Raw genomic sequence first — 25,713 nt, 5'->3', positions numbered from 1 at the left:
AACAAGTAGAAATCAAGGGAAATGAATTTCTAAACACAGGGAAGAACCCCTGGTGGTAATGTAAGTGGTCTCCTTTGGCAGTAGATCGAAAAGAAGTAGTGGAATACACATCTTGTCATGATATCTCTCATCTCTTAATGTGCTTCCTACCGTATTGAGTAATGTTACATGTTGAGGGGAAGTAGTAGGAGATGTAAGATTAAAAAGTTATGATGGCGTTAAATCATGGAGGTGAGAACCATTTGGTAGTAGACTATGTTCTTTCAGCACTAGACTGTTCTGGGACAGTAGAAGCAACACTAACAGAATTTGAGAAGTCATAAAGAAAAGCTGGCTAGTAAAGAGATGCCTTTTTTGGCAGTTATTAAGTTATATTTTATAATATGGAACTCATCTTAAAATAATTCTTAGAAATGTTATACTGCTACTCAGCAAAAAAAACTCAGGGCTGGAGGATAAATTTGGGCACCATTTACAAGGTAGAGGGAGTATTTAAGAGTTTTAAGTATTCATATGAAGATAACTTTAATTCTGCCTCTCAGTTCTGTGACATTTGGAAATTTAAAATTTTTGGACTTTGATTTCACCAATAAAATGAGAGTTGAACCATATTTATTTTAATGGCTTTCTTAGTTCTTGTGTTTTTTGACTTTGAAAGGCAGGTGAAGGAAAAACTCATGCCAAATATATGCCCAAATTAACAAAAAATATTAAAGGCTGAATCATTTTTATGAAAACCATGAAACTCAAAACAATAATCTTCTTTCTGAAATGAGCATTTGGAGGAAGAGAGTATGAGAATAGAGCTGACCCAAAGTTGAGTTTTCATTGGTTGTCAGTAGTGAAAATCCTTGTTTTTTTCCTGATTTTGGTGACATTTACATTGAAGCAATTCAGGAACAACATTTCCACAGTTCTGATTATTTGCTTTATTTAAAGATAAAGAAGAAACTAAGATGGTTATTTGCCAGAACACTGTGGTTACTGATAGAAGCCCTGTCTGTCCCTTTTGGGCCACTCACTAAAAGACTTTAGCTTCTTCACCTCTCTGAAGAATACTATGAGAGGAGACACTTTTCCTTCATCCCTCTGTTTTGGCCTCCTTACCCATACCAAGCTTTTTTAATTTATTCACTCTTCTTGGTTATAAAGCCTTTCTATTTGGCCAAATGAATTTATATTCTATGTTATCTAATTTATTTTGCAACTAGTTAAAGAACTTTCAGGAGACTCCAATTTCCATGTCTGTAGAAAGGAAAAAATAATCTTAATCTGGACGTGGTGGGCAACAAGGCAACTATTACTACTTTTACGTATTTCTGTACTATTTTCCTTGGTATTCTGTGCTTCTGAAATCATCCTTTTTAGATAACTAACCACATCCATTTTGTAAAAAGTTAATGAAGCAAAGTGTCAGTAGGAAGGGTTGAAAAGTGAGAGCCACATTTTACCTGAAAGTATATGATTGTCTTCTTTTTATTTATTTTTTATTTTTTAAAGATTTTAAATATTTATTTGACAGAGAGAGACTCAGCGAGAGAGGGAACACAAGCAGGGGGAGTGGGAGAGGGAGAAGCAGGCTTCCCGCCTAGCAGGGAGTCCGAGGCAGGGCTCGATCCCAGGACCCTGGGATCATGACCTGAACCGAAAGCAGACGCTTAACGACTGAGCCACCCAGGCACCCCATGATTGTCTTCTTTTTAAAGATGCCCTGGGGTTTTTCTTCCCTGTACATCCACTTAATTGCAAAATCCTTATTATTTTATATTTTAAATTCCATCAATTCCTTTTGTCTTCTTAGTTAGCATTACCTTAATTAGCTCTAAGCCATCCATTTTATCAACAAGACCATTGCAGGAACCTTCTAACCGACTCAGGTGTAAAATTACTCTGTTCCTTTCTCTGTCACTATTGCTGCTATTCAAAATATGCTAAAGGTGTCACTCTCTTCCTTACTACTACTCTTCAGTGATTCATCACCCAAAACGATGGTTCTAAAAAACTGATGTGCATAACAATTTCTTAGGGATTTTCTGGTTTAATATGTCTAGAGATTCTGATACTTATTGTTCTTCCACCCCAAACTTTGAGAAACCCTGAATCATAGTTAATTGCTAACAGCTGTTGAGCTTGTATCATGTGCCAGGTGCTGATCTAAATTTGCTATGTTTCCTGATTCATTTAATTCTCACAACCATCTTTTGAGGTAGAAACGGTTCTACTGTTTCCTATTATAAGGATGATACCATCAAGGCTAAGTCCAGGCTTGTCATGGCCCTCCAGAGTCCTGACCCATGTCTGTTTTCTTACCCCACCCCCCTTGGTTGTCACCACTTCTCTTTCCTCTTTGCACTGGAAATCCAGTAATACTGAACTGTATGCTGCGTAAAAATACCATTTCTTTTCATGTATTTGTGCTCTTATAATGTTTCTATTTCCTGAAGCTTCCTTTTCTTGGCCCTTTCTTTACTCAAGACCTTCTGTTCAGGAATCATCTCGAAGAAGTCTTTCCTAAATACAAGCCCTAATTAAATTAGTTAACTCCCATCTATTTCAGAACAGTTTGTGCATAATGTAGTCATAAGACTGGGAATGGCATTTTCTAGAAATAATTTATGTCTTTTTCTCCTCTCCTTAACTCTTGACTCAGACTGCTTGAGGGTACAAAACTGGTGATTTTCCTTTGTAACCCCATCGTATAGTACAGTGCCCACATAGAGTAAGGAGCTCAGTAAAGTATCTTTGTGTGTATACTTTGAAAGTAACTATGTCTAGATTTATTTGTCTGTGTCATCCTTCTATGTTGTATTAGGATAATGGAGATAGATTTGTAGAATCTCAAAATGAACAATCACTAAAAGTGAATCATGGGGAGAGAATTGTATCAGATTAAGATAGTTAAGTGGTAAACTAAAGAATAATAATTGAATAGTAAAGGGGATGATTATGTATAGGAAAAGAGAATCATAGTGTATTTAATTTAAGATCATTATGGATTCAGATGAGATTTCTAGGAAGTATATGAACCATTGTAGCTCTGTTGTAATTTGCTTTTCAAAAATTCTTCTGTCTTGTATTTGCTTATTAGAAAAAGATGCCACAGTTCCACTTCTCTCTCTCTCTCTTTTTAAGATTTATTTATTTATTGGGGGGGCAGAAGGAGAGGGAGAGAGAGTTAAGCAGATGCTGCACTGAGCGCGGAGCCCGATACAGGGCTTGGTCTCACAGCCCAGAGATCACGACCTGAACCAAAACAAGAGTCGCACACCTAACCGACTGTGCCACCCAGGCAACCCCACTTCTCTTTTTAATAGGTACATGAATGTTTAACAAATACAGATTTGAAAAGAGTAATATCTAAAGCCAAAGTAGATAGAAACAACTTGATGTGATGGGTGGGCCCTGGACCATTCATGCCCTGAGACTAATTGTTAGATGGCAGGCTAAGACCCTGCCTTATTTCAGAGCTCACTGGTCAATTAAGTAGCTTTAGACTTGACATTTCTAGCCTTTGTTGTCCTACCACATGATGTGAATGAAGTTTTAATTTGAAATAGTAGGTTTTCCTAAAGCTTTTTCTGATGTTATTCTAAAAATGAACACAATGCTGTCTATCTTAAGAGCATTACATGCGGCTTTCAGAAATTCTGAAGTACTTCATACATTACATCAGTGTATTTAACTATTTTAGGTATGATTATTCATGATTTTATGTATTAAGTGTTTACTTTTATAAAAATATTACATAGCCATAGAAACTTATTAATATAGTTTTGTTGGTTTGGCACGGTCTGAATTTAAACAAAACAGGACAAGTTTTAGCTTGGTGATGTTCGTTCGTGTGTGTGTGTGTGTGTGTTTGGGAAGGTTGGTAACACTACCCTGTAAGTATAAAGAGGCAGTAAAGTCATCTGCTCTATGTCATTTTAGCTGCAGACATTCAATACTGATGCACCTTGTCAGGATGTCGCACAGCTGACTAGCGGAGTTGCCATGGCACAAGTTCTTCATCAAATGTAAGTAGTGGTCTAGCCCGATTTTGAAAGAATTGTAAACCCATTACCAAGGAAGAAAGCTTAGACTCATATTCTAAAAGTCACTGAAACTGTATCCTGTGACGTCCTGACAGCCATATGGTACCAAGGCACTATTGCATCTGGGGAACAAAAAAGTTTACCACTTGATTATTCCTCGCTTATTCACAGAGATAGATCTTAACTAAATGAGCAAACAGGATTCTTACCTATTTAAGAGATTTTAATTTTAAGCTTGTTCTGGTCACATTCACAAGTTAGAGTAACTGGAAAAGAAACAGTTTAAATGTACGGTATAATTGTTTATAACGTTTTTTCCCCCAGTTATATTACTGTCATTGGAAGGTATCAATGCATGGAGATTATTACTTTAGAGATAACTGAAATATAAATATTGGATTTGGAAAAATATTTAATTTTAAAATCTACATTTGAATTACACGTAGAACTTCTATAACTCCACTAATAATGAAATGAAGTATAAAAGAAATTTGAAGTCACAAATATTGGGAAATCTTAACTAATAATTCTGTTTGGGTTAGACCCATTAGGTATAATTATATAGTATCAAAAGCTCCTAAATCCATTATTTCCCAATTTTTGCCAAACATTGTGTAAGGATTATGATTATAACATCTACAATATGAGCTCTACCCTTAGTAGGAACAAATGGAGCCAATTTATTAGTTGATAGTCATATTGATTTTGTATTTGCTTACTTTTATGATAATAATTCTTCAATGAGACCAGAATCCTACCTCTGCCACTTATTTTATAGCCAGAGATTGTTTATTTAACTATTGCCATCATTTTGTCAAGGTTTGTTGTGATTGATATTGAAAACCCCGTAGATGGATTTGCCAAAATTCCTTCTCACCCTCAGACAACTTAAAATGTCAAAATTCTGGTTACTTGTCATCTTCAACATGATGTAATTTGAATAGACAGATTTTATGGTTAACTCAAGATTAACACGTTAAGAGACAAACTTAACATGTTAACATTTTTTTTGGTAGTCTTCTAAAATACGCCTTCCCTCTCCTGTTTTCTTAAAATGGTTCTTAAACATTTTTTTATTTATACCCTGTTTAGTTTCAAAGTGATTTCATTGGTCAGAAGCAAGCATTCTCGATATTGATTTGGGAAAAGTCCTCATTGTTTTTTGTCGTTAGAATGTATGCCTTGCCTTTTCTCATTGCCATATGTTGTGGGTATTGGTGTGGATGCAGCTACATTGTAGTTGGTATGGATTGTAAGGCTGGTATGCGTTCATTAATTCAACAGTGCCATCCAAGGCTCTTATTTATATGTGTTGTGGTAGCTCTGGTAGCTTTTATACTATAATACAATGGATGAGACCTGTTTTTACCATGATGTGATACAAGGATACAAAATTAACTCCCTGTACTTTAGCACTGTACCTGATGTTTAGAGTAGGGCCAATTCAAATTTAGCTCAACTCTACCCTTTATCACCAACTCATTTTCCATAATCTGTTGGATTCTGCTGTCACTGCTGATCCTCTGTCTCTCTGATTTTCCTCTTCTTTTTTGTTTTCTTTTTTGTCTCTTACTGTCTTCTAATACTTTTCTGCAAGAATAATATAATAGCTAACCAATCAGAAAGCTCTCTTTCTTCATAAAACATAAGACTGACTAAAATTGGATCGAAACCTCTTTTTTGCTTTGCCTGTTTTTGCATGTACTTAGCTATCTAAGCCTCCTTATCATCTAAGGATTATTTAAAATTAATTTTTCTTTTTGAATCCCTTTCTTGTTTTGTAGCTTTCCAGAGGTCTGGATTTGTCAGTGAAACTTAGAAGCATACATTTTTTTCCTAGTTGGATCAGTATATCATATTCCTGCTAAAAGAGCACATTTTACCATAATTCTTTGAACACTTCAAAGCACTTTGTATATGTTACAGTCTATTATGTACTGCATTGATTGCTCTTGTGACTCATATCAAATCACATCAGAGTTGTTACTGAAGATGAAAAGGGAAATTTTGTTTTCTAAGGAAGCAGTAAAATTAAATGAATAAGTCTTTTATTATTTACCTGGGGCAAATATGTAAAGAATAAGATCGTAAAAATCAATGCCCAGGGCACGTGGGTGGTGCACTTGGTTAAGTGTCTGACTCTTGGTTTCAGTTCGGGTCCTGATCTCAGGGTTGTGAGATCCAGCCCCACATTAGGCTCCGCATGGGGTCTGTTTAAGATTCTCTCTCCCTCTCTTTCTGCCCCTACTCCCCTCCTCACAGCCCTGTGCTCACTTACTCTCTCTAAAAAATAAATAAATCAATCTTCAAAAAAAAGAAAATCAGTGCCCAAAGCGTATAACTTAGACATGGGGAGTCACGGACTTATTGTTAGGGTTCTGCAAGTTCCTAATTATTATCTCTGGTCTGAATACATACTATATATATATGTATTTTTAAAATATATGTAGATATTTAAAAAATGGGGAAAAATTATAACTACAACTGCATTGGTTTCCTAGGGTTTCCATAACAAAGTACCACAGAGTGGATGGCTTAAAACAACAAAAATTTGTTGTCATAATTCTGGAGGCTAGAAGTCCTAAATCAAGGTATTGGCTGGGCCATCTTCTCTCCAAAGCCTATAGGAGAGGATCATTCCTTCTTCCAGCTTCTGGTGCCCCCGCCCCAGCAAAGCTCCAATCTCTGTCTCTTCTCCATGTGGCTGTCTTCCCTCTCTGTCTGTATGTCCTCTCCTCTTCTTAGAAGGACACCAGTCATATTGGATTAGGGCCTACCCTAATTTAGTTTGACCTCATCTTAATTTGATTACATCTGCAGTGACCCTATTCCCAAATAAGGTCACATTCACAGGTATCAAGGGTTAGGAGATGAACATATCTTTTTGGAGACACAGTTCAACCCACTACAACTGTAAATATAATAGCATGTGACTTCCCCTAAAAGAAGGGCTTAATTTGGCCATTTTAAACAACAGGTAACTTCTCTGCTTGTTTCTTTTGCCTTTCACTAGACATTTTTGCTAGAGGAAAAAGAGTGAGACCAAGAATATAGAAACCCAGAGACCTCAAGTACCATGTACTTATTTGTTCATTCATTCAGCAGATATTCGAGCATTTGAATGATAAATCATTATAGCCAACATCTGAATATTTACTAAACCATAAAACATTGTTATATACCCTACACATATGTTATTTCATTTAGTTCTTACTGTTCTGTGAGGTAGATATTCCTCAATCTATACATGAAGCAGAGGTTAAAGTCAAATAATGAGTTAATTACTTGAAAGCCCGGATTTGCATAGCTTTGGCCTGACTCTAACACCAGTGCTTGCAGTCAACTGTAATCATTGAAATCTAGTATCTTGAACCTCTCCTGATAGATTTTTACTTTGGGGTCTTAATACATAAAAGGCCAGATGCACATGCTCAAAGTACAGATCACAATCTGATGTGTTAAGCAGGTAAGCCTTTTGATTATTCAAGAAGAAGAGTGTCAGGGTGTCTGTTGAAGCAAAACAACTATGTTGTGTATAGTAACCTGTAGGTGTTAATTACTGCCTGTATTTAGTTGGTAAAACTGTTGAAGACAAACACCATGGGTGGAGTTAAAAAATAATTTTATACTGATTCTTACTTACCTCTTTTTAGAAAATAGTTTATCCATATTTTCCTTTCTCAGTCTTACGTCCCCTAATTTGGTGTCCCTTGAGTTTCACTGAAGTTCTGGGAAATATGAGAAAAGGAGTTAATTGTTAGAGCCAAGAGTCTAGTTAAGACATGTAGATGTGACAGTGCAAAAAAATAAAAGAAGGATATGTCCAGAGAGTTAGGAGGTTGCATATCAAGTTTAATATTGGGAAAGATTGGCTGCCATTACAATTGTTTAAGAAGGATGAATTGTTTATAAGAAAAGAAAGCAGGAGATATATTTTTATGAAGAAGTTAGAAAGGATTTCTCAGGGTATTATAGACTGAATGTTTATATCCATTCCAAATGTATATGTTGAAGCCCTAACCCCCAGTGTAGCTATATTGGAGATGGGGCCTCTGAAAAATAATTAAGGTTAAATAAGGTCATAAGAGTGGGGCCCTGATCTGATAGGATTATGATCCTTAGAGACATTAGAGAGCTCACTCGAGCATACCGAGAAGAGGTCATGTGATCACACAGTGAGATGGCAGCCACCTACAAGCTTAGAGGAGAGACCTGAGAGTGAAACCTACTTTGCCAGCATCTTGATCTTGAACTTCCAGCTTCCAGAACTGTGGGATATAAATTTCGGTTGTGTAAGCCACCCAGTTTGTGGTCTTTTGTTATAGAAGTTTGAGCAGACTAAGACACAGGGCTGGAGTTGATTTGGAGTAGAAAGAAAGACAAGGAGGAACACAAGATAAAAGGAGCAAAGCTAGAAGAGGTTATGTTGAGATCCATTTTCTAGAGGTAATTAAAGAATCATATATCAAGATATCTTTAGGGTCAGTTAGAAGACTGGTTTAGTAGTCAGTTGTTCTCCAGAGGAATAGAATCAATAAGACGTGGGCATATACAGTAGGATGTGTACACATACACCGTGGGGAGAGAGGTTTGTTTTTAGGAATTGGCTCACGTGATTGTGGAGGCCGGCAAGTTCAAAATTCACAGGTCAGGCCTGCAGGCCAGAGATTTAGAGAAGAGCTGATGTTGTAACTAGAGTCCACAGACAATCTGTTGGCAGAGTTCACTCTTTCTTGAGGGAGGTTATTCTATTTCTTCAGCTGATTGGATGAAGTCCACCCACGTTATCAAGGGTAATGTGTTTTATTTAAAGTCCACTGATGTGAATGATAATCTCATCTAAAAAATACTCTCATAGCCACATCCAAGCATGTTTGAGCAACAAATAACCTAGCCAAGGTGATACATAAAAGTAACCATCACAACTGGTTTACCTATTTTACTTAATCTGATGTCAAAAGAAAGTGAATTTGCTTTGATACAGTTTTGACTCGTTACTAAATGGATCAGACTTTTTAGGTAAATACTTGGTTAGAAATATACCATTTATACATCTAGCCAAATTATTTTGGTAATTGTAGCCTTAGCATCTGGGAAAGGTTGAATAAAATTAACATTAATTCACTCAGAAGAAAATGGCTACAGATTCCACATAGATGAATTAGAAATGGCTAAGTCATTTTTGGTTACCCCAGTCAGAAGTGGTATCTTCTATATTAGAGCATCTGAGGCAGAATGATTTCTGAAAAGCTAAGCACTGTGTTCTAGTTTCAGCTTTACATTTTTAACTTCAGGCCTTGGAAAAGAATCCCTTTGATTTCTGCCCTCACTTTTTTTTTTTTAAAGATTTTATTTATTTGGCAGAGAGAGAGGAGGAGAGAGCACAAGTAGGCAGAGTGAGAGGGAGAAGCAGACTCCCCACTGAGCAAGGAGCCCAAAGTGGGGCTCGATCCCAGGACCCTGGGATCCTGACCTGAGCCTAAGGCAGACGCTTCACCGACTGAGCCACCCAGGCGCCCCTCTTCCCTCACTTTTGTTGGCTTATGTGTAAAGTAAAAATTTAGATGAGACTTTGAAGACCTCCGCTAGTACTATTATTCTGTTAGTTTGTAGTGTTTGTTTAACGATTACAGCATTTCTCACATTCTCCTTTGAGTATGTTTTTATGCTCTTTTCTTTCCCACTTTAATAGTTATTTCCCTAAGAGTCATGTAGTAGATTATTCATCTTCATATTAATCTTGCTCAATTCCTTACTCAGAGCAAGCATCCAAATATTTGTTTAGAATATGTACGATCTATTAACACAGTTCACTATAGTCAAATGTTATTCTTTGAAACCTAAAAAATAGATATAGCAATTCTTTGTCTTGGCCTTCCATATTAATATGACTTAACTTTACAAGTTTAAAACTAAGTTTGTCCTTGTAGACTTCTCGTTACACTCATTCTACTCAATTACAATCAAATAGATTTATTTTGGGCTTTGCCATGTACTAGTGTCACTTTGGGAAAATCACTTATCTTCTCTCATCCTCAGTTCCCTGAAGAGTAAGATGGAGGATAATCATAATCAATCCTTTGCCAATTACTATGATATCGAAATGTTGCACTATGGAAAAACAGCAAGCACAGTGCTTGATACAGAGTAGACACATTAAAATGTTAGTTTTCTTCTTTTTTTTTTTTTCCTCCTTTAGGATTGGGACTTTTACATCTTCCTGCTACCAGAGTATCTAGTATGAGATACTTAGTAAATGTTTATTAAATTGAAGATGTTAATGAATTAAGTAATTTATTATGAGAAATTACAAAAGAAATCCTTAGGAATTACTAAAAATTCAGTGGATTCATTTAAATAATATTTACTACTCTTATTAAGGGCAGGCTTTAGGATATAAAATATTGATATAATATATTGATTTAATTTGATGCTTTCTGTGTAACAAAAACATCTTAATGTTTTTCATTTGTATTTTTGTTTCAGTGATGTAGCTTGGTTCAATGAATCTTGGTTAAGCCGAATTAAAGAGGATATTGGTGACAACTGGAGAATAAAGGTATACAGAATAAGTAGTAGAAGCACTTAATCCAAACAGTGATTTTAAAATTAACACTAAACTCAATTAAATCATTTTTTAGAATTAAGGGTGCATTTTATTGTGTACAGTTTGTTATGTATGTTCTTATGTAACTACCATCATAATTAGATATGGAACATTTCCATTAACCCAAAACATGCACTTACATGCCTCTTCCCAGTTAATCCCCACTCCTTGCTTGGCCCCATGGATCTGCTTTCTGTCACTATAGATTTTTAGAGTTTCATATAAATGGAATCAGACATTATATACTCTGTTACTCTTTGTGTCTGGCATTTTTCATTCACTGTGATGTTTTTGAGATTCATCCATGTTGCCTGTATTAGTTCTTTCTTTTTTTTTTTCCCCTGAGTAGTGTTTCATTACATTGATACACCATAATTTGCTTACCCATTCACCTGTTGATGGATATTGGAATTGTTTCTGTGTTTACCTACTTTGGGTACAATTGCAGTGACATATATCTAATTTTTCTTGGGTAAATTTCCTGAATGTGATTGTATCCCATTGTGTAGGTATATATTTAACCTTCTAAGAAACTACCAGACTGATTTTCCATTTCTTCTTAGGTCAGTTTTGTTGTGTCTTGTAGGGCATTTGTGTGTATCATTTAGGTTACCCAATTTGTTGGCATACAATTGTTCTTGACTGGGTTTCATTTAGGTTATCCAATTTGTTGGCATATAGTTCTTAATTGTTTTGCTAAAAATATGTTGATGACTCTGATCTTTAGTGATGTATCCTCTTTCTCTGCTGATGTTGGCATTTTATGTCTTTTCTTTTTTTCTTGATAAGTTTGGCTTGACATTTATCAAGTTTATTGGTTTCTTTTTAAGAACTTGCTTTTGTTTTCTATTTTATAGATTTCCTCTCTATTATTTCCTTTCCTCTACTTAACATATTCTCTTCTTTTTCTTGTGTCTTAAAGTGGAAAATTAAATCATAAGTTTTAGGTCTTTTATTTTCCTAATATTAAACATTGCCTTACACATCCCACACATTTTGACATACTGTGTTCCTATTTTCATTCAGTTCAAAATATTCATTCATTTCCCATGTGGTTTCTTTTGACCCACAGGTAGATTAGAAATAGGCAAGACTGTTAAATCACAGATCTGTACCTCTGAAACAAATAATACAATATATGTTAAAAAAAAAAAAAAAGAAGATAGCAGGAAGGGAAGAATGAAGGGGGGGAAATCGGAGGGGGAGACAAACCATGAAAGACAATGGACTCTGAAAAACAAACTGAGGGTTACAGAAGGGAGGGGGGTGGGGGGATGGGTTAGCCTGGTCACGGGTATTAAAGAGGGCATGTTCTGCATGGAGCACTGGGTGTTATGCACAAACAATGAATCATGGAACACTACATCAAAAACTAATGATGTAATGTATGGTGATTAACATAACAATAAAAAATTTTAAAAAAGAAATAGGTATTTCAAATTGTAAATATTTGAGGATTTTTAAGGTACCTTTCTTGTATTTATTGATTTCTAATTTAATTCCATTTTTGTTTGAGAACATAACTCTGTATTGAGAAATTCTTTTACATTTATTGAGACTTATTTTACGACCTAACATATGGTCTGTCTTGGTGAATGTTCTGTGTGCACCTGAAAACAACATGTATTCTGCAGATGGATTATGTCAAATGTATTGATAGTACTATTGCATCTTTTATATCTTTATTGATTTTCTGTCTGATTATTCTATCAGTTATGGAAGAGGAGTGCTTAAATCTCTAACAGTGATTGTGGATTTGTTGATTTCTCTCAGTTCTGGTTAACTTTTAAATCATGTAATTTGAATTCTGTTATTAAGTTTATATACATCAGTTTTTAAACGTCTTCTTGATGAATGATTCTATTTATCATTATGAAAGGCCTTTTGTTATCCCCAGCAATCTTTGTTCTGCAGTCTAATTTGTCTGATATTAAAGTAACCACTCCAGTTTTATGATTATTTTTTGCTTTAGTATATCTTTTTTTATTCTTTTAATCTGTCTTCATATTAGGTCTTTCATGGAGACACCTAACAGTTGAGTCTTCCTTTTTTTAATCTAGAGACCATCTCTTTATTTTGTTCTTTAAGAAAAAAAAGAAACTCTTCCGTTTCTCTTCTTTTTTTAATAAAGATTTTATTTATTTATTTGAGAGAGAGAATGAGAGAGAGAGAGAGAGAGCACATGAGAGGAGGGAGGGTCAGAGGGAGAAGCAGACTCCCCACCGAGCAGGGAGCCTGATGCGGGACTTGATCCTGGAACTCCAGGATCATGACCCGAGCCGAAGGCAGTCGCCCAACCAACTGAGCCACCCAGGCGCCCTTCCATTTCTGTTCTTATATTCCTGTTTTCATTTAAATCCGTGAACAAATTGAAGCTAACAGTTTTAACATTATTGTCTTCTTCTTTCATCTCTCATTTCTTGGCCCATTTCTGTTGACTGAATTTTCTCCTGATTATGATCCACATTTTCCCACTTCTTCACATATGTAGTAGTTTTTTATTGGATGTTAGACAGTATGAATTTCATTGTTGAGTGCTGGATTTTTTGTTTTCCTTTAAAGAGTGTTGGACTTTGTTCTTGCAGGCAGTTAAGATACTTGTGAATCAGTTTGATCCTTCCAAAGCTTTGGGGGTTAGGAGATAGATCTGGAATTATTTTTCCTCTAGGGCTAGGTTAGACCATTACTAAGGAGTGACCTTTTCAGGGTCTTTAGTGACTGCTTGTTGATGCAGATAGTCTCTTCCCTCTGGCTGGTGGGAATTTCAACAATTTCTGGCCATGTGTAAGCTCTGGGAATTGTTCAGCTTAAAGTTCCTTGGATTGTTTTTTCCTTGGAAGTTATTATTTTTTTTTAAAGATTTTATTTATTTATTTATTTGTTTGTTTGTTTGTTTATTTATTTGACAGAGACAGACACAGCAAGAGAGGGAACACAAGCAGGGGGAGTGGGAGAGGGAGAAGCAGGCTTCCTGCGGAGCAGGGAACCCAAGGTGGGGCTCGATCCCAGGACCCTGGGATATGACCTGAGCCGAAGGCAGGCGCTTAAGGACTGAGCCACCCAGGCACTCCAGAAGTTATTTTTGACTGGGGGAGAAAAAAAAGGTGAAATTATTTTTGTTTAATCTCAGTGAGTTTCACCCATGCACTTGCAAATTGGTATTCAGCTGAAAGTGACAAACCACTGTGCAGATTTCTGAAACATTTTCTAGCTGTAGGGCTCACCTCTTTGCCCTGCAAATTCTAATTCCCTTGACCTTCCTGAACTTCTGATGTCTATCTCCTCAACTCAGTGAGAACATCAGGCTTTGTTTAGTTTCTACCACTTTATTTCATGGAATGAAAATTGCCTCCAGAGAGAAATCTTGGACTAGAGCTGGGCTCATCTTTTTTTGTTTTCCTCCTCCATATTGTCCAGTGGCTAAAGCTTGGAAAACGTTGTTCCTTGAATTTTGTCCTATTGTCTGTTGTTTGTGGCAGGAGAATAAATAGAAACCCTATTACTCACTTGTGACTGGAGGTTGACATGCTCATAGCTAAATCTTTGAAGTTGGTACTTCATTACAGCTCACTTTATTTTTTTTTAATTTTTTTATTGTTATGTTAATCACCATATATTACATCATTAGTTTTTGATATAGTGTTCCATGATTCATTGTTTGTTCATAACACCCAGTGCTCCATGCAGAATGTGCCCTCTTTAATACCAATCACCAGGCTAACCCATCCCCCTACCCTCCTCCCCTCTAGAACCCTCAGTTTGTTTTTCAGAGTCCATCATCTCTCATGGTTCGTCTCCCCCTCTGACTTACTCCCCTTCATTCTTCCTCTCCTGTTATCTTCTTCTTTTTCATTTTTTTCTTAAAATATGTTGCGTTATTTGTTTAAGAAGTACAGATCTGTGATTCAACAGTCTTGCACAATTCACAGCACTCACCGTAGCACATACCCTCGCCAATGTCTATCACCCAGCCACCCCATCCCTCCCACCCCCCACCACTCCAGTAACACTCAGTTTGTTTCCTGAGATTAAGAATTCCTCATATCAGTGAGGTCATATGATACATGTCTTTCTCTGATTGACTTATTTCACTAAGCATAAGACCCTCCAGTTCCATCCACGTCATTGCAAATGGCAAGATCTCATTCCTTTTGATGGCTGCATAATATTCCATTGTGTATATATACCACATCTTCTTTATCCATTCATCTGTCGATGGACATCTTGGCTCTTTCCACAGTTTGGCTATTGTGGACATTGCTGCTATAAACATTGGGGTGCACGTACCCCTTCGGGTCCCTACATTTGTATCTTTGTGATAAATACCCAGTAGTGCAATTGCTGGATCGAATGGTAGCTCTAATTTCAACTGTTTGAGGAACCTCCATACTGTTTTCCAGAGTGGTTGCACCAGCTTGCATTCCCACCAACAGTGTAGGAGGGTTCCCCTTTCTCCACATCCCCGCCAACATCTGTTGTTCCCTGACTTGTTCATTTTAGCCATTCTGACGGGTGTGAGGTGGTATCTCATTGAGGTTTTGATTTGGATTTCCCTGATGCCGAGCGATGTTGAGCACTTTTTCATGTGCCTGTGGGCCATTTGGATGTCTTCTTTGGAAAAATGTCTGTTCATGTCTTCTGCCCATTTCTTGATTGGATTAGTTGTTCTTTGGGTGTTGAGTTTGATAAGTTCTTTATAGATTTTGGATACTAGCCCTTTATCTGATTCATTACAGCTCACTTTAAATAGAACCAGTCAGGGCACCTGGGTGGCTCAGTCGTTAAGGATCTGTTTTCGGCTCAGGTCGTGATCCCAGGGTCTTGGGATCAAGCCCCGCATCGGGCTCCCTCCTCCGTGGGAAGCCTGCTTCTCCCTCTCCCACTCTCCCTGCTTGTGTTCCCTCTATCGCTGTCAAATAAATAAATAAAATCTTTAATAAATAAATAAATAGAACCACTCTGGTTAATCTATGTAAGCATCAAACTCTAATTAAAGCTTTCATGTTTAAAAAATATCATATACTTATATTTATAAAACTCTAATATATGTTTTTTTGTTGTAATTTTTATGAGGCCAGAGTTTTTATTGTCTTTCACCTTGGCATAAATTTTCTTTCATTGCTAATTCGAAATAATTTATTGAACTCTTATTCTTTTTTTCCCCATTAGGCTAGTAATTTAAAGAAGGTACTTCAAGGAATTATGAGTTATTACAGTGAGGTATGAAAAACATCTGACTTTGTTTAAATACAAAATCCTATATGATATTTATATTGACACCAAAAAATAACCTGGATTTTTGTTTATAACATCTTACTAAAATGTAATTCATAATTAGAATGTATTTTTTTTTGCCATTTTCAGAACACTCAAATTTTGTGAACATGAACAGGCTTAAATGTAATATATTGATATGTAAAATAATGTTGCTTCTATATTGATACTCTTGAAATTTGTTATTTCCTCCAAGAGAATTACCATCATCTCTAAATGATTTGATTTTATGCAATGCTATAAAGTAGACTTTATAATTAAATTGAAGTATTTCCTATGTAAAGTATTATTTTGACCTTCTCAGTGCAAACAGCAACAAAGGTATACTGTGAAATTATGCTTTTGTGCAAGTAAATTGGGGAAAAAAGCAAAATGAAAGTAGTATTAAAGTCACTTTAGATAGTACATTATTCAAGTAGGTTTTATTTTTCTTAGTACAATAACAAGTTCTCTAGTAGGATTATTTGATCTAAGAAAGCTTATTGCCTATGTTTGAAAACTTTTGGTTTGGTTTTGCCGTTAAAAGACTTGGTTTCTATTTTTTAAAGTTGTCACATATTTATACTTGTAATTTTTTCCAGTAATTTTAAGACTGAAATTTTTCAACCTGTTAATGCCTCAAGCTCATTTTAGAGCTTTTTTAATGCCAAGAAAACTTTTTAATGAGCTAAAAAAAAATTAAGGCCAGAAAGATTAATCCATTAGATTTGTTAGATTTGCTGTTCATTTGCAAGTGTGATGATGGTTTATACTGTGGTTTACTATTAATCAGTCATGCATCAAAATATGGTTATCTTTCAGCTTACCATAAATCTGTTCATTTTTGGAAAGGCATAAGTTTTGTCATAAAAGATCAGTCTAGGGGTTTCTTAATCCCTCAGACAGTGGGAACCAAGTTATTTTATGTAAAACCATTTTAGTTGCTGTTGGTTGGTTACTCAAAATTTGGGGATGTTGCTTGAACTTTGCTAACTGGTTTCAGTCAGTTATTATGGATTTATCATTTTGTTAGTTTATCTGAGTCATTTCACAATCCTATTTATAGTTTGTTTTCCTTGTAATAATTAAATGTAATAAATTCTTTGTAGTCTACAGAAATGAGTGATCTAATTTATTGTCTCAATACTGCAGTTTTTGGGGCAGCAGATTTCTGAAGAACTTATCCCTGATTTAAACCAAATAATTGAATGTTCAGATTCTGTGGAGCTTGGGAGATTGCTCCAGCTTATTTTAGGTTGTGCGGTCAACTGTGAAAAGAAGCAAGGTAAGTGAATTTCAATAAATTCAAAGTTAATTTGGGAAAGTTTACTTTCTAGAAACAACCTACATTGTTATACAAAGTAGCATAAAAATTTACTACTACATCTTTGTCACAAAGCACCTAGAAATGTAACCCAGGAGGTCTTAAGGCTAGCCCAGTTTTGCCATTAAAAAGCGGCAAATCTTGAGTATCCTATTTGTGCCTGGATTCTGAGATTTACAGTCAGTGACTAAATTAAATGTATTTTAGTTTAATTAATTTAATTTGCATATTCAGTGCTTAGGACTTAGTGGATATTCAGTAAAAATTGTACTTACTCATCTGATACATTTTCTGTCTCATATGTAAGATAGAAGTTTAGATTGATTCAGATTTTTATAAATAAATATGCAGATACTAAATTATAATCCCAGCTTCTTCAAGTGATATTCGGCTCTTTTCAGAAGAATGCCTGTCTAGTGTATCCTCCAGTTAAGCAGTGTGATGACATAAATGGAATTGGTATTTGATATTGGTATATACAAACACTGTGATCCGTATCCTAATAAGTACAAGAGATCATTTTTGGATGCATGTAGTGAATGAAATGATGAACTGAACAGACCAAGATTTACTCCCCTCAGGGCTTGCATCAGTCTGGGTAGTGAGCTTTTTGATGCTGATGTTTTTTGTATGATTCATCCAAACTTGGTCTTAGTACATCACCTTTATAAGAATATGTTGGGTACTTTAGTGTGTATAGTGCTTTAAACCAGGACCTGAGAAGACAAATTCAGTCTTATCTATGTAATGAAGTAAGAATATGAAATAGGTTAAATTCAATAAGAACAAATTTAGGAAGGAAGGAGAAAAAAAAATATATGAAATTAATTGCTTATTAATAAAAAAGAATAAGGATTGGGTATCAGAAAACTTTGGTATTAGTCCATCTCTATCATCAACTAGCTATTTTTTTTTCTAGGGCAAGTGAGTGTTTCTCCATAGACTTTTATTTCTCACTTAGAGAAAATGTCAAAGATCTATATATTGGGTTTTTTTCACAAAATAAGGAAAATTTGCTCATGGAAAACTTCCATAAATGTTTAATTACAAATTGACAAATAGCAATTAATTTATAGATCTAGAATTTTTCTGTTATCCTCTTTATTTTTTATTTGATTAATGCTTCATTTCTATTTCAGTTACTGGTTATTTATAATTTATTTTTTATTTTTATTGAAGTATAATTGACATTCATTAGTTTCAGGCATACAACAAATTGATTTGACAATTCTGTACATTACTCAAAGCTCACCAAGATAAGTTTCGTTACCATCTATCACCATACAATGTTATTGCAATATTATTTACTATATTGCCTATGCTGTACTTTTCATCACTGGTGACTCATTTATTTTATGAGTGGGAGTTTGTACTTCTTAATCCCTTTTATCTGTTTAACTCATCCTCCTACTCACCCCTTCTCTGACAACCCCCAGCTTGTTCTCTGTATTTAAGAGTCTGTTTGTTTGTTTTGTTCTGTTCTATTTTATTTTGTTTTAGATTTCACATGTAAGTGAAATCATGTGGTATTTGTCTTTATCTGACTTATCTCACTTATCATTATACCTTTTAGGTCCCTCTGTGTGGTTGAAAATGACAGATCTCATTCTTTTTTATGGCTGAGTAATATTCCATTGTATGTATATGTGTATATATATATACACACATATACTACATCTCCATTCATCTGTTGACAGACATTTGGGTTGCTTTCATATCTTGGCTATTATAAATAATGCTGCAATAAACATAGGGGTGCATATATCTTTTTGATTTAGTGTTTTGGTTTTCTTTGGGTAAATACCCAGCAGTGGAATTACCGGATCATATGGTATTTTTCTATGTTTTTGAGAAACCTCCATACTGTCTTCTACAGTGGCTGCACCAATTTATATTCCTATCAACAGCACACGAGTGTTCCTTTTTCTCCACATCCTCGCCAACACTTGTTGTTCCTTGTGTTTTTTATTTTAGCCATTCTGACTGGTGTGAGGTGGTATCTCATTGTAGTTTTGATTGACATTTCCATGATGACTAGGGTTGTTGATCATCTTTTCATGTATCTGATGGCCATTTGTATTTATTTTCTGGAAAAATGTTCAGGCCCTCTGCTTATTCTTTAATGAGATTGTTTGTACTTTTGGTGTTGAGGCGTAGTAGTTCTTTATATATTTTGTATACAACTCCTTATTGGATGTATCACTTGCAAATATCTTCTCTTGTTTAGTAGGTTGCCTTTTGTTTTGTTGATGGTTTCCTTTGCTATGCAAATGCTTTTTTATTTTTGTATAGTCCCGGTAGTTTATTTTTGCTTATGTTTCCCTTGGCTGAGGAGACATATCCATAAATACGTTGCTAAGGCTGATGTTCAAGAGATTACTGCCTATATTTTCTGTTAGGAATTTTATGGTTTTAGGTCTCACCTTTAGGTCTTCAGTCCATTTTGAGTTTATTTTTGTGTATGGTGTAAGAAAGGGGTCCAGTTTCATTGTTTTGCATGTAGCTGTCCAGTTTTCCCAGCACCATTTATTGAAGAAACTGTCTTTACTCCATTGTATGTTCTTGCCTCCTCTGTGATAGATTAATTGACCATGTAGGTGTGGGTTTATTTCTAGGCTCTGTATCCTGTTGCATTGATCTATGTGTCTGTTGTTAAGCCAGTACCAGACGATTTTGATTACTACATCACTGTATTATATCTTGAAATCTGGAGTTCTGATACCTCCAGCCTTGTTCTTTCTCCAGATTGCTTTGGATATTCAGGGTTTCTTGTGGTTCCATAGAATTTTAGGATTATTTGTTCTACTTCTGTGAAAAATGCTGTTGGTATTTTGATAGGGATTGCAGTGAATCTGTAGATGACTTTGGGTATTATGGACATTTTAACAGTATTAGTTCTTTCAGTCTGTGAGTGTGGTATATCTTTCTATTTGTTTGTGTCATCTTCAATTTCTTTCATCAGTTTCTTAAAGATTTCAGAGTATAGGTCTTTCACTTCCTTGGTTAAATTTATTCCTAGGTATTTTATTTTGGTGTAGTTGCAAGTGGCATTGTTTTCTTAATATCTGTTCCCGCTACTCCATTATTAGTATAGAAACACAACAGATTTCTGTATATTAATTTTGTATCCTGCAACTTTACTGAATTCATTTATTAGTTCTGATAGTTTTTTGGTGGAGTCGTTTGTGTTTTCTATATATAGTAGCATGTCATCTGCAAATAGTAACGGTTTAACTTCTTCCTTACCATTTTGGGTGCCTTTTATTTCCTTTCTTGTCCTCTTGTTGCAGTGAGGACTTCCAGTACTATGTCGAATAAAAGTAGTGAGATTGGCAATCCTTATCTTGATACTGATCTTGAGGAAAAACTTTCATTATTTTTTTTACCATTAAGCATGATGTTACCTGTGAGATTTTTAGATATGTCCTTTATTATGTTGAGATATATTCTCTCTAAATCTACTTTATTGAGGGTTTTTATCATGAATGAATATTGTACTTTGTGTCAAATGCTTTTCTGCATCTATTGAGATGATCACATGGTTTTTATCCTTCCTCTTGTTGATATGATGTATCACATTGATTGATTTGTGAATATTGAACCACCTTTGCATCCCTGGAATAAATCTCACTTGATCATGGTGAATGATCCTTTTAATGTGTTTTAATGAGGTTTGCTAATATTTTGTTGAGGATTTTTGCATCTGTAATCATCAGAGATATTGACCTGCAATTTCCTTTTTTTGTAGTGTCTCTGTCTGGTTTTGATATCAAAATCATGCTGGCCTCATAGAATGAATTTGGAAGTTTTCCTGCTTCTATTTTTTTTGGAATAGTTTGATAAGAATAGGTATTAACTATTCTTTAAATGTTTGGTAGAATTTACCTGTGAAGCCAGCTAGTCCTGGATGTTTGTTTATTGGAAGCTGTTTTTTATTACTGATTCAGTTTCATTACTTGTAATAGGTCTGTTTAGATTTTTTTATTTCTTCCTGATTCCATTTTGAAAAATTGTATGTTTCTAGGAATTTATCCATTTCTTACAGGTTGTCCAATTTGTTGACGTATAATTTTTCCCAAAATATTCTCTTATAATCCTTTGTATTTCTGTGGTTGTCAGTTATTATTTCTCCTCCTTCATTTCTGATTTTATTTGAGTTGACTCTGTTTTTCTTGATGAAACTAGTTAAAGGCTTACCAGTTTTATGTTTTTAAATAATCAGTTCTTGGTTTCATTGATCTTTTCTATGGTTTTTTAGTCTTTCTCATTTATTTTCACTCTAATCTTTATTATTTCCTTTCTTCAACTAACTTTGGCCTTTGTTTTATTCTTCCTTTCCTAGTTTCTTTAGGTATATGGTTACGTTGTTTGAGATTTCTCTTGTTTCTTGACGTAGGCCTGGTTCACTATAAAATTCCCTGTTAGAGCTGCTTTTGCTGCATCCCAAAGATTTTGGACTGTTGTGTTTTCATTACTGTTGTGTCTCCATGTATTTTTTTTTATTTCCTCTGATTTCTTTGTTAACACACTGATAATATCGTAGCATGTTATTTAACGTTTTTGTATGTGTGTTCTTTTCCAGTTTTTTTTTTTTTGTATTTGATTTCTAGTTTCATATTGTTGTAGTTGGAAAAGATGCTTGATATGATTTCCATCATCTTAAATTTATTGAGGCTTGTTTTGTGTCCTAACATGTGATCTATCCTGTAGAATGTTCCGTGTGCACTTGAAAAGAATGTGTACTCTGCTGTTTTGAATGGAATGTTCTATATATATGTTACGTTCATCTGATCGAATGTGTCATTCAAAGCTACTATTTCCTTATTGATTTTCTGTCTGGATGTTCTATCCAATGATGTAAGTGGGTTGTTAAGTCTTCTACTCTATATTACTATCAATTTCTCCCTTTATGGCTGTTAATATTTTATTTAGGTGATGCCTGTGTTGAGTGCATATTTACAGTTGTTACATCCTCTTGTTGGGATGACCCCTTTATTATTATGCAGTGCCCTTCTTTGTCTCTTGCTACAGTCTTTGTTTTAAAGTCTGTTTTGTCTGATACAAGTATTGCTACTCTGGCTGTTTTTTTCTTCTTCTGTTTTCATGGAATAATTTTTTCCATCCCTTCACTTTTACTCTATTTGTATCTGTAGGTCTGAAGTGAGTCTCTTGTAGGTTCATACAGGTGTAGCATATAGATAGGTCTTGTTTTTTTATCTATTACCTCACCCTGTGTCTTTTGATTGGAGAATTTAGTCCATTTGCATTTAAAGTAATTATTGGTAAGTATGTACTTATTACCATTTTGTTAATTATTTTCTGGTTGTTTTTGTAGTTCTGCATTCCTTTCTTGTCTTGCTCTCTTCCCTTGTGGTTTGATGGCTTTTCTTAGGGTTATGGTTGGATTCTTTTCTGTTTATTTCTTGTGTATCTATTATAGGCTTTTGATCTTTGATTGCCAGTGAGTTGATACATAACATCCTGTATAGTGATTTGTATTAAGTTGATGGTTGCTCAGGTTCTGAAAGCACTTAAATAGACTTCCTTCTCCACGTTTTATGTATATGATGTCATATTTTACATCTTTTTATTTTTTTGTATCCTTTGATGGCCCCTCCAGCAACCCTCACATCTTCCCTCTCCCATGTTTGTCAGTTTTAGTAGTCTTTTTCAAAAAACCAACTTTTGGCTTTGACTCTGTTTGTACTATTTAATATCTATTCTTGTCTTTTATCTCATTTCATCTATTTTCTTGTGAATCAGTTCTTTCTATTCCAAGTTATAATTGACATTTTAAGCTGTAATTTTCCCCTAAGTTATGATTTATTATCTTCCGTGTATTTTAGTATTATTTTCATTATTTAGTTCCAAGCATTACTTAGCAATTTTGTCCTCAGAATTTTAAAAGGAAATTAAGTTTCCACATACATAAATAAAAATTTAGCAAGTAGTAAATATAGAATAGTTTCATTGTCATTATTAAAAACATAGTGTTTCTTAATTGGATTTATTTTTGGAGGTATGTGGGCTCTCAGCTTGTAGGAGTGAGCAAATAAATGAAAGAAAAATGGAGTAAATTAATTAAAACTTAAAAACAAAACACATACAAAATGTAAAACAGCTTATACATCTTTATACTTTGCAGGGAGAATTGATTTTAAAATGATTCCAAGGTATAGCAACAGTCTCAGTCTGGAAAGAATGACCTTGTTTGGTTAGTAGTACCCTGTTTATCTTGGTGGGGAAAAAAGATAGTTTTTTTGCAGGTTTCAGCAGACTTGAAACACTCCATTATCCAGAAAAGCCAGTTAAAGGAAACCATTGCATCGCTTGTGCTTTCTCTACTTAATTCTTCCCCTTTCCCACCCACTCCCTACTTCTGGTGCATACCAGAATCTATCAGAGTCTTTGTCCAGTTCTTGGCTTTACAAATAAAAGATTGAGAGAACTTTTCCAGAAGTTTTCCAGAAGAATCATTAAAACGATAAAAGTTTTGAAAATAGTAAGGTTTTTTTTTGAAGTTTGGAATTTTTTAGATATTGTTTTAGCTGTAGAACTTATAGTTGAAGTGGATTATGCAAATATATGAAATATGCAAAAATATGAAACACTTTTTCTTATGGTTCCTCATTTCTTATTGGGACAGAATCAACTTACTGCCTATGTGTTTGTGGTAAGGCGTAAGTATCTCCTTGAGATGAGACTTGATGAATGTTGAGCACACATTTACAGGAGGCTTTTATGAGTCCATTTTTTAAAAGCCTTCCTGAAATGAGCTAAGTAGGTGATAAAATGTAACTTTCTAGGCTGAAGATTTTAGGAATTCATTTAATATGTATGGATTCATCCTATAATACTGAATATCTAACAACAGGTAGGAAATTGTAATAATTGTTTTAAGATTATAATTTCTTCTCTTTCTCTTCCTTATAAGGAAATTAGAGGTTTTCTTCTTTAGGAAAAAGAAAACATTTAAAAATATGAATATTTTCAATTCTGCTTATCTGATTTTAGTGGACATATTTCTTGTGGAAAAATACTTGCATAAAGAAGTATGTATGGTAAATGAACTTTTATGCTAGTTAATTGAATGGCTGAAGTTCCATGGGTAAAGAGTAGATTTTTGTCAGATCCATCTTTTTTTTTTGAATCACAGAACATATTCAAAATATAATGACACTAGAAGAGTCTGTTCAACATGTGGTCATGACTGCTATTCAAGAGGTAAGTTTTTATTATATTCACATATAAAAATCCTTAACCAAATGACACAAAAATTTTCACATAAATCTTATGGATGTATATTTTTCTATTTGTATAAACTTGCCCTTTGCAGCAGGTTTACTTACCTTAAGCTAGTGTGTCTTCTCTTCTTTTCTTTACCCAAAATATCTTAAAAAAACTTCAAGCTCAATTTTAGTACTTCTGTATTTTAAAAAAGATAATATTGTCAGTTCCCTTTGATAACTTCACCTAAGCAGGATAAACAACCTCTCACCAGATAAGAATTTTTATTTCTTCTTTTTTCCCTGCCAATTAGAACAGTCTTTCTCAAAATTTTAAAGCATGTGTGGAAATATATCTTATGTTCATTTTCAGAATGTTAGTACTGTGAACAAATATGGTGATAGGTTTGGGAGCCACGTAGCCTGGGTTCAAGCCATTCTAGTTGTGTAAAGTCAACCAGAAAAATTCAGAATTCATATGGTACACGTTGATTCTTAACATCAGCCTGAAGGGCTGAGATGATGTGGAATGCAAAGGAGGCCCAGGGATTAGTGGGGGCAAACAGAGTTTGGCAGGGGCATGATTTGGAGGGAGACCTCTCACAAGAAGTTCTTTTGTGTGCTCTGAGTTTGCATTGTGGGCTTGAATTTAAAGCATCAAAACAATAAATCTGCCTTTCAGATGCAAAAAAGTTACTTTTTATCGTATCCTTTTTTTTTTTTCATAGAATTGTAACTCCTACTTTTTAAAATGACTTCTCAAATTAGGAATTTTACCGTATCACTCATTTAAAGGCTGTATTTTAAAAGTGTTAATTTATTTCATGGAAGAATCTTATTATTATTAGTTATTATTATCAGTTTTATTTAGTAGTTCATCTTTTAGAACTTGGATTGTAATTTTTCAGTATACAGGTATTTTAAAAATATCAGTGTATTTCAAGTACACTTTACTTCTGATGTCCTCACTGATGTAATGGTTGAATATTGTGTTATTTAGCCTAAGCCTCTAATAAAATTTTTATTTGAATAATATTCTAAGGATCATCAAATTATGGCAAAGGAAAACTAAATATAAAGCATTTTACTCTCAAGTAAACCTATTTTTACTTCATAACATCTCTTTATTGTACTTAAGTTTACTATTTTAATTTCCTAGTTGATGAGTAAAGAAATATTGAGCTCTCCTACAAATGATGCTGTTGGAGAATTAGAGCAACAGGTGAGTATCTCAGTAATTGGGGAAAATGTTGAAAACAGTCATTACAG

General features: G+C 34.6%; 1 protein-coding gene across 3 annotated transcripts in view; it reads left to right on the top strand.

Moving 5' to 3' along the window:
• HOOK1 (hook microtubule tethering protein 1) overlaps window positions 1-25,713 on the top strand; it is a 90,759-nt gene that overhangs the window by 3,628 nt on the left and 61,418 nt on the right. For all 3 annotated transcript variants that reach the window (XR_012379453.1, XM_073896652.1, XM_073896651.1), the window contains 6 exons: window positions 3,931-4,016; window positions 10,521-10,593; window positions 15,811-15,861; window positions 17,047-17,179; window positions 24,375-24,442; window positions 25,604-25,666. Coding sequence is in view for 2 of the 3 variants with exons in the window: in XM_073896652.1 (XP_073752753.1) it covers window positions 3,931-4,016; window positions 10,521-10,593; window positions 15,811-15,861; window positions 17,047-17,179; window positions 24,375-24,442; window positions 25,604-25,666 (474 nt within the window). In the remaining variant the exon portion in view is untranslated. The remainder of the gene's footprint in view (window positions 1-3,930; window positions 4,017-10,520; window positions 10,594-15,810; window positions 15,862-17,046; window positions 17,180-24,374; window positions 24,443-25,603; window positions 25,667-25,713) is intronic.

Source organism: Callorhinus ursinus, unplaced genomic scaffold (assembly GCF_003265705.2).
Source record: "Callorhinus ursinus isolate GAN/ISIS: 27379988/994484 unplaced genomic scaffold, GSC_fseal_2.0 scaffold9, whole genome shotgun sequence".
NCBI lineage: Eukaryota > Metazoa > Chordata > Mammalia > Carnivora > Otariidae > Callorhinus > Callorhinus ursinus.
Note: the sequence above shows the minus strand (reverse complement) of the source record. Positions and strands in the feature narration are given on the sequence as shown.